The sequence below is a fragment of the Neofelis nebulosa genome, chromosome 16 (assembly GCF_028018385.1).
Source record: "Neofelis nebulosa isolate mNeoNeb1 chromosome 16, mNeoNeb1.pri, whole genome shotgun sequence".
Lineage (NCBI taxonomy): Eukaryota > Metazoa > Chordata > Mammalia > Carnivora > Felidae > Neofelis > Neofelis nebulosa.
In genome coordinates, this window is record NC_080797.1 from 38,261,933 (window position 1) to 38,274,475 (window position 12,543).

At 56.2% G+C, this 12,543-nt stretch overlaps 1 protein-coding gene across 1 annotated transcript; it reads left to right on the plus strand.

Moving 5' to 3' along the window:
- Positions 1–1,105: 1,105 nt before the first annotated feature.
- TBX21 (T-box transcription factor 21) lies at positions 1,106–12,222 on the plus strand. Its single transcript, XM_058703504.1, has 6 exons — positions 1,106–1,858; positions 9,169–9,323; positions 9,682–9,803; positions 10,348–10,506; positions 10,644–10,705; positions 10,945–12,222. The coding sequence occupies exons 1-6, from the start codon at positions 1,368–1,370 to the stop codon at positions 11,561–11,563; spliced, it is 1,608 nt and encodes a 535-aa protein (XP_058559487.1). The 5' UTR covers positions 1,106–1,367; the 3' UTR covers positions 11,564–12,222.
- The last annotated feature ends 321 nt before the right edge of the window (positions 12,223–12,543 follow it).

The window sequence follows — 12,543 nt, forward strand, 5'->3', positions numbered from 1 at the left end:
ACAGCCCCATTTTTACTGCTTACATTTTCTAGGAGTGTGCTTTATCCGTATGTGCAAGAAAACTCCCAATGATGCTGTTTTCAACTGGGGGGGGGAAAGGATTGTTTTCATCCTAAGACGACACTGTTACTCAACAGAAAAACAAACTAGAGAAAGAAAAGCCCTAGTAGTGGTCCTATCTCGCAGGCAGTCCTGCGGAACAAGTTGGGGGGGGGGGGGGGCATCCTGCCCCGTCAGCGGGCTCTGAACCTGTTCCCAGCAGCCTTCCGAGCAGAGAGAAGAATAGACTGGAGAGTGCTGCACAGGTCCACCCTCTAGGGTAAGGCTCACAGCCCCTCTGAAAAGGAAATCAGCTTATTTCCCCCATTCTATGGTTGGGAGGCTGCCTTTCAGGCAAGGGAAGTGACTTGCCCAGGTCACACATACCTGAGTGACAGGCAGAGCCAGGGACGAGACTCTGAGCACGGGCAGCCCACGGCTGCTTCCAGTGCCCTGGCCGCCCCCGCCGGCCCTGCAAACCTGAAGCTGCAGCGGGTGCAATCCCTTTCAAGGAGCTCTTCCCGCTGCCCCCAGCTTCCAGCTCCGCCTTGGGGCTGTTGGAACGAGATGCATGGGACACAGCCCAGCTGGGTCTCTGCCCCCCCCCCCCCCCCCGAGGAAGAGCGCAAACACTTCAGGCACAGCCACCTAGCACAGAGCCTGGGCACACAGTGGGCATCAGTGATCTGCTGAATGTTCGCGGTCTAAGCAGTTCGGACTGGGTGCAGACCCCGCTGCTGCGCCGAGCGGCGAGTGCGGCCGGCCGCAAGGCCCTGTGAGTCGCATCTGGGCCATCACCGAAGGCTTCCTGTAGGAGGGGACCTTTGAGCTGAGCCTGGAAGGATGGGTGGAATTTCCACGAGGCTCCAGAGGAGAGAAACAGGCTGGCGTTTCGGGTGGACGGGTGGACTTTTCCAGAAGGCAGTCTTCAAGCTTGAACTTGGCGGCGCGCGGGGACCCGCCACGCCGTGGGGGCCTCCAGTCCTCGGCGGCTGCTTCGAATTTGCCGAGTATTAGCCACGAGGGGGCGGGGTGAGGCGGGGCGGGGCCGAGGTGGGGGGGTGGGGGGGAGCCCAGAGAGCTTCATAAAGCCACAGCAAAGGCGCCGCGACGCTAGTGACAGCGGCCCGCTGGAGAGGGAGCCCGGGAGCAGCTGCGCCAAACGCGGGCGCAGGACCCAGGCGTCCGAGCCCGGGCTCCGGTGGGGCCCCCCCCGCCCCCGCCCCCGCCCCCGGGGCCCCGCCCCGACTCTCGAGACCCCCACGCCTGCCCCCGCGCGGAGAGGGGCCGGTCCCCGACGGCTGCGGGAAGGTGCCAGCCCGCCCCGGATGGGCATCGTGGAGCCGGGCTGCGGAGACATGCTGACTGGCACCGAGCCGATGCCGGCGAGCGACGAGGGCCGGGCGCCCGGCGCCGACCCGCAGAACCGCTACTTCTACCCGGAGCCCGGCGCGCAGGACGCGGCCGACCGTCGCGGGGGCGCCAGCCTGGGGGCGCCGTACCCCGGGGGCGCCCTGGTGCCCGCTCCGCCGGGCCGCTTCCTCGGAGCCTACGCCTACCCGCCCCGGCCCCAGGCCGCCGGCTTCCCCGGGGTGGGCGAGCCCTTCCCGCCGACGGCGAGCGCCGAGGGCTACCAGCCTGGGGACGGCTATGGGGCCCCGGACCCGCGCTCGGTTCTCTACCCGGGGCCGCGCGAGGACTACGCGCTGCCGGCCGGGCTGGAGGTGTCCGGGAAGCTGAGAGTCGCGCTCAACAACCACCTGTTGTGGTCCAAGTTTAATCAGCACCAGACGGAGATGATCATCACCAAGCAGGGACGGTGAGTGAGACGCGCGCCCGGAACAAGTGTTCTGTTTTGTTTTGTTTTGTTTTATCCTTCTCTCGTCGGAGCCCTTCACAGTTTGGCTTAGACTTTGGGGGTAGCAGGGAGGGAGTTGTAGTGGGGACAGGAAAGGTCTGAGTGTTGTTTTCTCCTAGGACATAGAAGTCAGAAGGGAGATGGAGAGTGGATGCAATGAGAAGTTGTCGTGGGTTAGGGGGGAGGGTACCTATGGTTTCACCCAGAATTGGGGTGCGCCCTTGGATCACTCTCTGCCTCAGTGGGGGTCACGGTGGGCAGAGGGGGACATGTGTGTTGGGTTTGACAGGGCAGGACCCCTCTTAGCGCCTATGTGTGGGGAAATGGAAGAGAGGGCAGGGTCTTCCTGTACCCAACCCACCCCTCCTATCCCCCCGCTCCCTACCCACTCCCAGCCCTTTTGCCAGTGTCGTGCACAGGTCAGTTTTGGGAAGTGGGTAAGACTGGGATTTGGTGACACGGGGAAGCAGTCGCCAAGTTTCCCTTCCGGTAGTACTTTGAGATCATATGTCTGGTGTGAGTGTGTTTGGGGGGGGGGGGGATGTGGTAAAGTGTGTGGGGGGCACAGATCCCTTCCAGGCACAGGCCCTGACGGAAAGCACACATACCCATGGGCCTGAGCAGGTGACGCTGAGCCCCCAGGTCCCAGTTGGCCACCAGTCCCACTCTGCTCCCCGTGAGGTCTGTCCCCTGAAAGTCTGCCTCATCCCTGTCCAGATGCTTTCCAGTCTACCATCCAGCCTGGGGAACCCCTGGCTCCACGGCTTAGTGTCCTATGAGCCCAGAGCATGCGGGGTAGGGTTTGGGGCTGAGGGTGCTGCTTCCGGAGAGAGCCTCCTGCGTGAGGAAAGAAAGAGAAACTTGCTGTTAGTGCGTTATTTGTTTAGTAAGCAACACCGAGTGGGCCCGGCCTGTGTCTGGCATGTGAGAGTGTGCACCCACCCTTCCCAGTGGGGGCCTGTGTGGGCAGGGGACCAAGGAGGACCTCTGTGTGGAGGGGCTGTGTCATCAGTGCGCCCGGGAGGTGTTGAAGGGCAGATACCCGGTGTGGGGGCTGGGGAGGGAGAAGGGAGAGGCCACCACGCTGGGCCAGGGTTGGGGGGTTGGCATTCAATGTAGACATTGCTGGGATAGTCTTCCCTCCCAGTGATTTCTGTGGGGTGGCCTGGGATTGAGGGACCTGTCCACCAATCACAAACAGCTTCAAGTTGCTGAGTTGTTTCTCTTTCTCTGGGATGAACCCAGGGAAGTTGGCATTGTCTGTTATTATGGCATTGGCCTTCATCCCCTAAACCTTCTGATGGTTCCTCTCTGTGCCCCCCCCAACCCGGGCCCGCTGTGAGTGCTCCCAGGCACAGCCCGGGCTTCTAGTCCCATCAAGTTTGAATTGGAGGGGACCCAGAAGATCCTGTCCAGTCCCCTCCCTGCACAGACAGGGAAGCGGGCTCAGAGACACAAAGAGACTCTTCTGAGGTTGCACAGCATAGCCGTCACTGACAGAACTGGCACCAGAATCCAGACGGTACCCGCCTGGCTTTCTTTCTCCGGCCCTTCACGGCCAGGAGTAAAAACAGCAGCCTATACTGTCCAAAGGCATTGATGCATTCAGAGTGCTTTCACTTCCATTATTTTACAGTATGCTACGTAGTTCAAGCCGTCTCCCCATTTATAGGTAGGGGTGCTGAAGCCTAGGGACCGAGTGGCTGGCACTCTGTCACCCAGCAGACCTGAACTCAGGCCTCCGCTCTCCTCAGATGGTCAGGAAGCCCTTCCCACCCTGGGGGAAGGCCCTGGCCTCCCTACAATTGGCCCTTCCAGCCTTGAGGGGTGGGGTGGACGGAGCATTGGCCAGAACTTCAGGGACCCAATGGGCGCTGGACTGGCGGCGGGCTGCCCACGGCCTGGCGAGGGAGGTGTCTCACAGGGATGTGTCTCTGCGAGTCCCCATCGATACCCTGTGGCCTCCTTCTTTCCTTCATGTTCTTGCTGAATAATTCTCTCTTGATGAGTTTTGCTGTCTCCCTTTGAGATCCATACACTTGCTTTCTTTTATTACGAAAAGTTCCAATATATACAAAAGCAAAGAGAAAAACCTTACAGGTCTCCACCTACCCATCACCAGCTTCAGCCCTTGTCACCCCTGGTCCAATCTTGTTTCTTCTTTATTCTCACTCACCTCACTTCCGCCTCCCACTCCCCAGTCTGCAGCTTTATCAGTGATGGTGTTAAGTATTTACTAAGTAAATCCTAGACACTACAAAAGAGTTTTCGTCCTTCAAATTTCTCGATGCACGTCTAAAAATGGCTTTTTAAAAGTAAACACGGGGCGCCCGGGGGGCTCAGTCGGCTGAGTGTCAGACTTCGGCTCGGGTCATGATCTCACCGTTTGTGAGTTCAAGCCCTGCATTGGGCTCTGTGCTGACAGCTCAGAGCCTGGAGCCTGTTTCAGATTCTGTGTCTCTCTCTTTCTCTGTCCCTCCCCCACTCATGCTCTGTGTGTCTCTCTCTTTCAAAAATAAATAAACGTTAAAAATAAAATAAAATAAAATAAAAGCAAGCACGATACTATTAGCAAACCTGAGAAGAAATTCATACACAGTATCAAATTTCCCAGATCATTTTGTAATTGTGTGTGACTGTATTTGTCACAATCCTCACGCTTTCGATCCATCCTGAGGGACAGCTTCGGACACTCTGAGGTCCCTGTTAGAAGGGGACCTCACCACCTCCTTTGATGCCTCCCTTGGAGCAGGCCTCAGGGGTCCCATGGTGGGGTGGAAGGGACAGAGAACATACCATCCCCAGTTCAGTCCCACTGGCCCCAACTCAGCCCCGTACCTGAACTTGGGCTCCAGCGATCTGGGAAGTCGGCGGCCATTTCCTTGCGCTACTGACTTCTGAAAAGTAAGCCTTGGGCTCAGAGAACGGCACCCTTCCTATCCTGCTTTGGAGAGCTGGCCTGTCCCCCCGTGGGTTCCAGTGACCTGCCAGTCACCACCGCATCACCCACGGCCTTCTTCCTTTTTGAAAAATCCTTCCAGCCCAGGCCCACCCACAGCCCCGCAGCCTTTTGCCTTGGGCTGACTCACTCCCTCCCAGATCCTTCCTTTCCCACCCACCCTAGACCCATCCCTCGCACTATGGACAAGCGATAGTCACTCTCTCCTCCATGGGCAGTAACAGCAAGGTGGGGAGCGGCAGTGGGGGTGGGGATGGCAGTTCCCAGCGCCAGAGACTGACCCAGGCCTCTCGGGTGGGACTGGGAGGGGAAAGTGAGATAAAATGTTGGACCGACCAAGTGGAGACGTCAGAGTTGAAGTTTGTGTGTTTGTGAAGTTTCGGGGTGCCTACACCGGACTTGCGCTGTATTTCTGTGTGGCAGCGTGTGTGTGTGTGTGTGTGCTGTGAATGTGTTGGTGTGCAGAGAATAGTTGATGGTAGATATTCTCAGCAGAGGAAGAGAGAGGCGGGTGTCTGTGTGTGTGGGTGTGTGGGTGTGCATTCATTGCTGGCAATCCCCACTTTTCTGGGTGTGATTAGTTGATTATTATAATTAAGATAACTTTGGGTAGTTCTGTTGTTAAGGAGCTCAATTTGCATTTGTGTATGTATGTGTGAATTTAGGGGTTGATAAAACAATTTCAGTGCTAACCGATCCTGGATCACTGGCCTCCTAGCCATGGTGGTTTTCCCTTCTCTACGTTCCCGACTCGGAGAACTTCTTAGATCTTTAAAACAACTAAAAAAAAAAAATGTTTTTTAATGTTTTATTTATTTTTGAGAGAGAGAGAGAGAGAGAGAGAGAGAGCGTGAGCAGGGGAGGGGCAGAGCGAGAGGGAGACCCAGAATCCGAAGCAGGCTCCAGGCTCTGAGCTGTCGGCATAGAGCCAGACGTGGGGTTCGAACTCACGAACCGTGAGATCATGACCTGAGCTGAAACCAAGAGTCCAGTGCTTAACCAACTGAGCCACTCAGGTGCCCCTAAGACAATTTTTTTTTTTTTTTGACTCACTGGTTTAATTTCTCTTGGGGCAGGTGAAAACAGCTTTGTTTTCCATCGGCTGTTTGCTAGTGACTGTCTAATTTCCATGAAGTTGGATCTGAGGTTGGGGGGGGGAGGGGAGATCCTTTGATGCCTGAGCACATTTTGCATTTCGATAGGTACAAGGTAGTGCTGGGATATCCTCCTAAAAGGTGATACTAATCTACACCCGCACCAGTAGTGTGTGAGAGGACCCCTTTCCCCACAGACTCAGCAGCGTTGGATATCAGTTGTGAACCACTTTGCCAACATGACTGACGAAAAATCACCTCCTTTTAATCTGTACGTAATGACGGTGAATTGGAACGTATCAGAGGTGTTCAGGATGGGGTGGAGGGTGTGGTGACCTTGCGAATCATTTCAAGATGGGATAGTCCTGAGCCCTAGCTCAGGAATTTAGAGTCTCGGGCCCTGTCCTCTGAGGGCACGATGGTAAGTGGTCTTTTTGGTTTTTTATTTTTTTTAACGTTTACTTTATTTTTGAGAGAGAGACAGAGCGTGAGTGGGGCAGGGGCAGAGAGAGAGGGAGACACAGAATGCGAAGCAGGCCCCAGGCTCTGAGTTGTCAGCACAGAGCCTGACGTGGGGCTCGAACCCACGAACCGTGAGATCTTGACCTGAGCCGAAGTGGGACGCTTAACTGACTGAGACCTCCCAGGCGCCCCATAAGTGGTCTTTTTGAAGGGCTTCCTTTGGCATCAGACCGTGTTCCTTCCCAGCAAAGTGTCATGTAAATCAGGGGCTATTTTGGGGTTCCAGCTGGTGGTGATTCTAGACTTTTAGGGTGAAATGAGACCTCCCTTCTCTTCTCCCTTTCCCCCATTCTCTTCCCGCTTCTCCTGCATTTCCCTCTACCAGAGCTAAGCAGGGTAGAGAGATGGACCCCAGGGCGTGTACGCTGCAGTCAGGAGCCCCCGACACTGTTCTCCCACCAAGGATCCGTCAACACGGCTCTCCAGTCCTTGGCTGCTTCAAGTATAAGCTTGGAAGTAACATTTTACATTTCAGGGGCTCCTGGGTGGCTCAGTGGATTAAGCATCCAACTTTGGCTCAGGTCGTGATCTCACGGTTTGTGAGTTTGAGCCCTGCATCGGGCTCTTGGCTGTCTGTGTCGGGCTCGCTTCGGATCCTCTGTGTCCCTCTCTCTCTGCCCTTCCCCTGCTCACGCTCTCCCTCTCTCAAAAATAACTAATAAAAAACAAAAAAAAATTTTTTATTACGTTTCAAAGGACTGGCTACTGCTAAGTAGAGACACAATGAATACGTTCCTTCTCTTCCTTTATTCCTACAAGTTTGAAGGGGAGTTGGTTATGATACCAAAAACGTGTGCGACCTGACTGCGTCATAGAAGGAGTTGGTGGTAGAGACGAGTTGAAAATACCGCCCCAACCTTAATTGTTCAAGGCCTCATCCGTCACCTTTGATTTCTTAAGTCAGCTGGCCTGCTGAGCCCCTGGGCTCCAGAACTCTGGACGCTTGCTTGGGGTCCTTCAGCCCGGCCTGAGGGCCTGAGGGCTTTGATAGCTCGGGGCCTGGGAGAGGGTGGGGTGGAGGAGGGACCGGATGAGCTGAGTTTCGCATCTTTCAAACTTCTTAACAGCTCTCAGAGGAAAAATGAACAGGAGTTACTGTCCCCACTTACAGGTGAATAAAATGAGGTTTGGTTTGGGAATTAACTTATCTAAGGTCATAGGGCCAGTAAACCTCTTTTTTGTTTTTTCTTTTTTTTTCTTTTCTCAGCATAGGAGAGTCCGGAGAAGACAGGGATGTCGGGAGACCTTCCCAAGGTTCTTAAGGGTGTCGTTCTGGGAATGCCTGAGGACTAGGATGCCCCCCAAAAGTGTTCCTAGGTCTCTGGCACCCTCCCTCCCCCAGGTCTCCTGACTCATGGACTGGTGTCTTTCTTCCCACCCTGCATGACTTCTTGTGGGAGGAGGGGAGAGGTGTGTGGGAATGAAACGTAATTCTGATGAGGGTGTGATTCTGCTATCCTGCAAAATCTGCTCTTCCTGCTTGGGTTGGAAAAGAAAAGCCAAGCCGTCAGGATGGGTGATGGTGGAAGTGGCCAGATGGGTGTTGTATGAAACTGCTTCCCTCTCCGGCTCTCTTGCTCTGGCGCGATAGAGGATAATACCGCATCCCAACCTCGACTTCCTCCACTTTTCCTGGGAGCCAGGCCTTTGAGAGTGGGGACTGTGCTCAACAGAGTCCTCTTCCAGGTGGCTGGGGAAGTTCCACCTAGGATTTTAGCTACTTCTCTGAAGGCTGAGGCCTGGGGCAGGCCATCCACAGAAATCTGGCCCCGGGGGGGGGGGGGGGCGCGGCAGGGGGAGCCTGGGTGCCACAGGGCTGGGAGCATCATGGCACCGTGAGGACCACAGTGGAGAGGATGGGGCGGGGACTGAGACCGGACGAGGGCTTGGGAGACTGAGGCATGAGGGCCTATGGGCAAGTGCCTCTGGGGGGCTGGCTTGTGGCTTTGCTCCCGGCTAGGAAGCAAACTAAGATTCGAGACAGTGTCTATCAACTGACCCTCTGAAAGAAGAACAGCAAAAAAGCCCTGATTCATAGTGTTTGCTGATTTCCGTGGTGTAACTATCCCTATGGTGGCTGATTTCAAGCTAAGCTTGTGGTATCCCTGGATGCAGAGTTGGGAGGAGACGTGCCGTAGCACGGTTATCTAGTATTTTCCGCCAGATGGGAACAAGAGATGTAAGTAACCTCAAGATGGGGCGTCTGGGTGGTTCAGTCAGCTAAGCGTCTGGCTTCAGCTCAGGTCATGATCTCACGGCTGGTGAGTTCGAGCCCCATGTCGGGCTCTGTGCGGACAGCTCGGAACCCGGGAGTGTGCTTTGGGATTCTGTGTCGCCGGCTCTCTGTGCCCCTCCCCCGCTGGCTCTCTGTCTCTCAAAAATAAATAAACATTAAAAACTTTAAAAAAGAAAAAAAGTAACCTCAAGAGCAGAGATAACAGGAAAATGCAGTAAACGAACTGAGAAGCGATGAGTTTTGAGTATTTATCACCTCGGCTGATAATGTATTTAATTGTAAGTTGATATAATTTCAGTTTTACTTATGGCATTGTTTAGCGACTGGCTGGCATTTCCGCTTGGCTCTCTTGAGGGTTGGAAACTGACTCCAGCACATGGCTGAAAGCCTTGGCACAGGGGTGGCTGTCTGCGACGTTGGGGGGCTGATGGATGTTGGTGGGTCTTTCTGTTCTCCCTAGGCGGATGTTCCCGTTCTTGTCATTTACTGTGGCGGGGCTGGAGCCCACCAGCCATTACCGGATGTTCGTGGACGTGGTCTTGGTGGACCAGCACCACTGGCGGTATCAGAGCGGCAAGTGGGTGCAGTGTGGCAAGGCTGAGGGCAACATGCCAGGTAGGAAGCCCCCTGGAGAACCCTGGATGCTCTTTTTCGCCGAGACTGAGCGCCCCCTGGTGGACCCAGGAGGAACCCGCGAGCCACTGCCCGCTACACCTAAGCCTTAATTCCCCATCCCACCCTTGTCCCCTCCCACTTCTCACCCCCCACCCCCGTTCTGTTTGTCCTCTCTTCTCTCTTCTGCCTTAGCCTGTCTTCTGCTCAGTCCTCTGTGCCCACCTCCCCTTGCCCTGACCCATCTAGTCCTGCCCCTGCAGCCTTTTTGACATCCCCCTCCGAACAGGCAAAGAAGCCCCATCTCACCAGGGCTCTGGTCCCCCGGGGGCTGCATGCCAAAGAGGTTAACTGTCCACAGGAAACCGCCTGTACGTCCACCCAGATTCCCCCAATACTGGAGCCCATTGGATGCGCCAGGAAGTTTCGTTCGGGAAACTAAAGCTCACGAACAACAAAGGGGCCTCTAACAATGTGACCCAGGTGGGATTCCTCGCCACGCCCCACCCCTCCTGGCTGATTCTGTTCTGTGAAAGTCACTTTTCTTCCTCTCTGACTCTGGTTCTTTTCCATGCACCGTGCGGGGAAGATGAGGTGGGAGGAAGCTGCGTCTCAGGGGCAGACACGGGGTTGCATTCAGGATGACATGGGCCAAGCTGGCCCTGGGGGTTTCTTCATCAAACCCGAGGCCGCCATCACTTGTGTGCCATGCTGGGCATAGGGTTGGTGCCCGCGGCCTCAGGAAATGGGCGCGGAGTCTAAGTTGAACAGAGCCTTGAGAAGCCTTGCTTGTGCTAATACCTTGGTCACAACGGACATCTGTGGGTAGGACACAGGGCAAGAGGGCAGAAGTGGTGCCCTGGAGAGGCTGGGCACCAGAGCTAGAAGGCCTGGGGGAAGCTACGTGGTAGCAGGGCAGGGGAATGGACGCTATGACCTCAGGGTCCCTTCTAGCCTGGCCACAGGACCAGCCGTGGGTGGGGGTAGAGGACCCATAGACCCCCACAAGCATCTGGCTCTCTCTCAGATGATCGTGCTCCAGTCTCTCCATAAGTACCAGCCTCGGCTACACATCGTCGAGGTGAACGATGGGGAGCCAGAGGCGGCCTGCAACACCTCCAACACGCATGTCTTCACCTTCCAAGAGACCCAGTTCATTGCCGTGACCGCCTACCAGAATGCAGAGGTGAGGGCTGCCGGGCGGGGCTGAGCCTCGAGGGACAGGAGGGGAGAGGGAGGCCCACAGGCTTCCTCGGTGGGGAGTCCGGAAGTTCTTTAGCACCAGACTCGGGACTCAGGTGCCTCTATTTCCCCTCTCTCTAGATCACTCAGCTGAAAATTGATAATAACCCTTTTGCCAAAGGATTCCGGGAGAACTTTGAGTCGTAAGTGCCACTGGGTTCAGCTCACCTTTGCAGAGGGCCTCCTCTTGGTTCCTCCTGGGACTCGACTCCAGACTGGTGCTGAGCACGTCTCCTTCCCTGGGGGTGGGCAGGGGTGGGGTGGATGCTGGAGGGCCAGCAGGGCAAGAGGGTCCAGGGAGGGACGTGCAGTAGGCAGGCTTACGGGTCAGTGGTTCTGTTTGTGACCGCTTTTCTTGCCTCCTTTTTTTTTTTTTTTTTAGCATGTATGCCTCTGTTGACACCAGCGTCCCCTCCCCGCCTGGACCCAACTGTCAGTTGCTTGGGGGAGACCACTACTCTCCTCTCCTACCCAACCAGTATCCCGTTCCCAGTCGCTTCTACTCCGACCTTCCTGGGCAAGCCAAGGATGTGGTTTCCCAGCCTTACTGGCTGGGGCCCCCCCGGGACCACAGCTATGAGGCCGAGTTTCGAGCGGTCAGCATGAAGCCTGCATTCCTGCCCTCCGCCCCTGGGCCCACCATGTCCTACTACCGAGGCCAAGAGGTCCTGACGCCTGGAGCTGGCTGGCCTGTGGCCCCCCAGTACCCTCCCAAGATGGGCCCAGGCAGCTGGTTCCGCCCCATGCGGACTCTGCCCGTGGAACCCGGTCCCGGAGCTTCAGAGGGACGGGGCCCGGAGGACCAGGGCTCCCCCTCCGTGTGGACTGAGATCACCCCGCTGCGGCCGGAGTCCAGTGACTCAGGACTGGGTGAAGGAGACTCTAAGAGGAGGCGTGTGTCCCCCTATCCTTCCAGTGGCGATAGCTCCTCCCCTGCTGGGGCCCCTTCTCCTTTTGATAAGGAAACCGAAGGCCAGTTTTATAGCTATTTTCCCAACTGAGGGGATGACATGGGGAAAGGCACAGAAACAGTGTTACCAGGTTGGAGGACACCAACTAATGCAGACAACAGACTCAGGACTGAGAGGCCCCAGCTCCCTCTGTCTCTTCCCTTTTTGTAGTTGGTTGAGGAAGAGGGGGTTCTGGGGTTCACTTGCTGCTTCCGGCCCACGACGAAACCTGAGAGGAGTGTCCCCTGCCCCTTCCTCGGCCCCGACTACAATCATTTCCCTGGTGCTGCTTCTGGCTGTGGGTTCCCAGCTGGAGAACAGAGAACGGAGAACAAGAAGGTCTTGGCCACAAAGGAGCTTTCCGCTCTTCTCTGGGACTGGGTAGGGGTCCGGTGGGGCTGGCTGGGAACTGGAGACCGTCTTCCTTTATAGAACTAACTTTGCGCAGTTTCGTTTGCGCCGATGACTTTGGGCGGCTGGCCCGGACCCCACCTGCGCAGAGACAGTGGGGTCCCAAGGAAGGGCGGGGAAGGGGGGGGTTGGTGCACACCTCAAGAAGCGAAGTCTTTGGGGTGGTGATTATGGGGGCACGCATGCTTTTTTCTTTTTCCTTTTTGGAATGGGGAGGCTATTTATTGTACAGAGAGTGGTGTCTGGATATATTTCTTTTGTCTTCATCACTTTCTGCAAATAAACATGAAACTGGAGAATGTGTCCTGCTTCAGGGCCCTGGAGGGGGACGTGGATGGGGACTCACCCCGCTGGGATTTGCAGGTGCACCAAAGCTCTCCAACAGCAGCTGCAGTTCCCAAGGACCTGTGCCTGCTTCTAGAAACCCAGAGTGGCTTCACTCAGGGGATAAACAGAGCAAGACCACATGTCCTGAAGGTTGATGGTTGATTCCACCTTGTAGGGCACCTTGGGACAGAGAATGAACGGTTCCTCTGCCTGACCTGCGGAGGAGGGGTGGGAGGGCGAGACCCCAGGACAGGGCTGGGTGGGGGCTGGGAGCTCTGTGGGGAGAGGCCTTG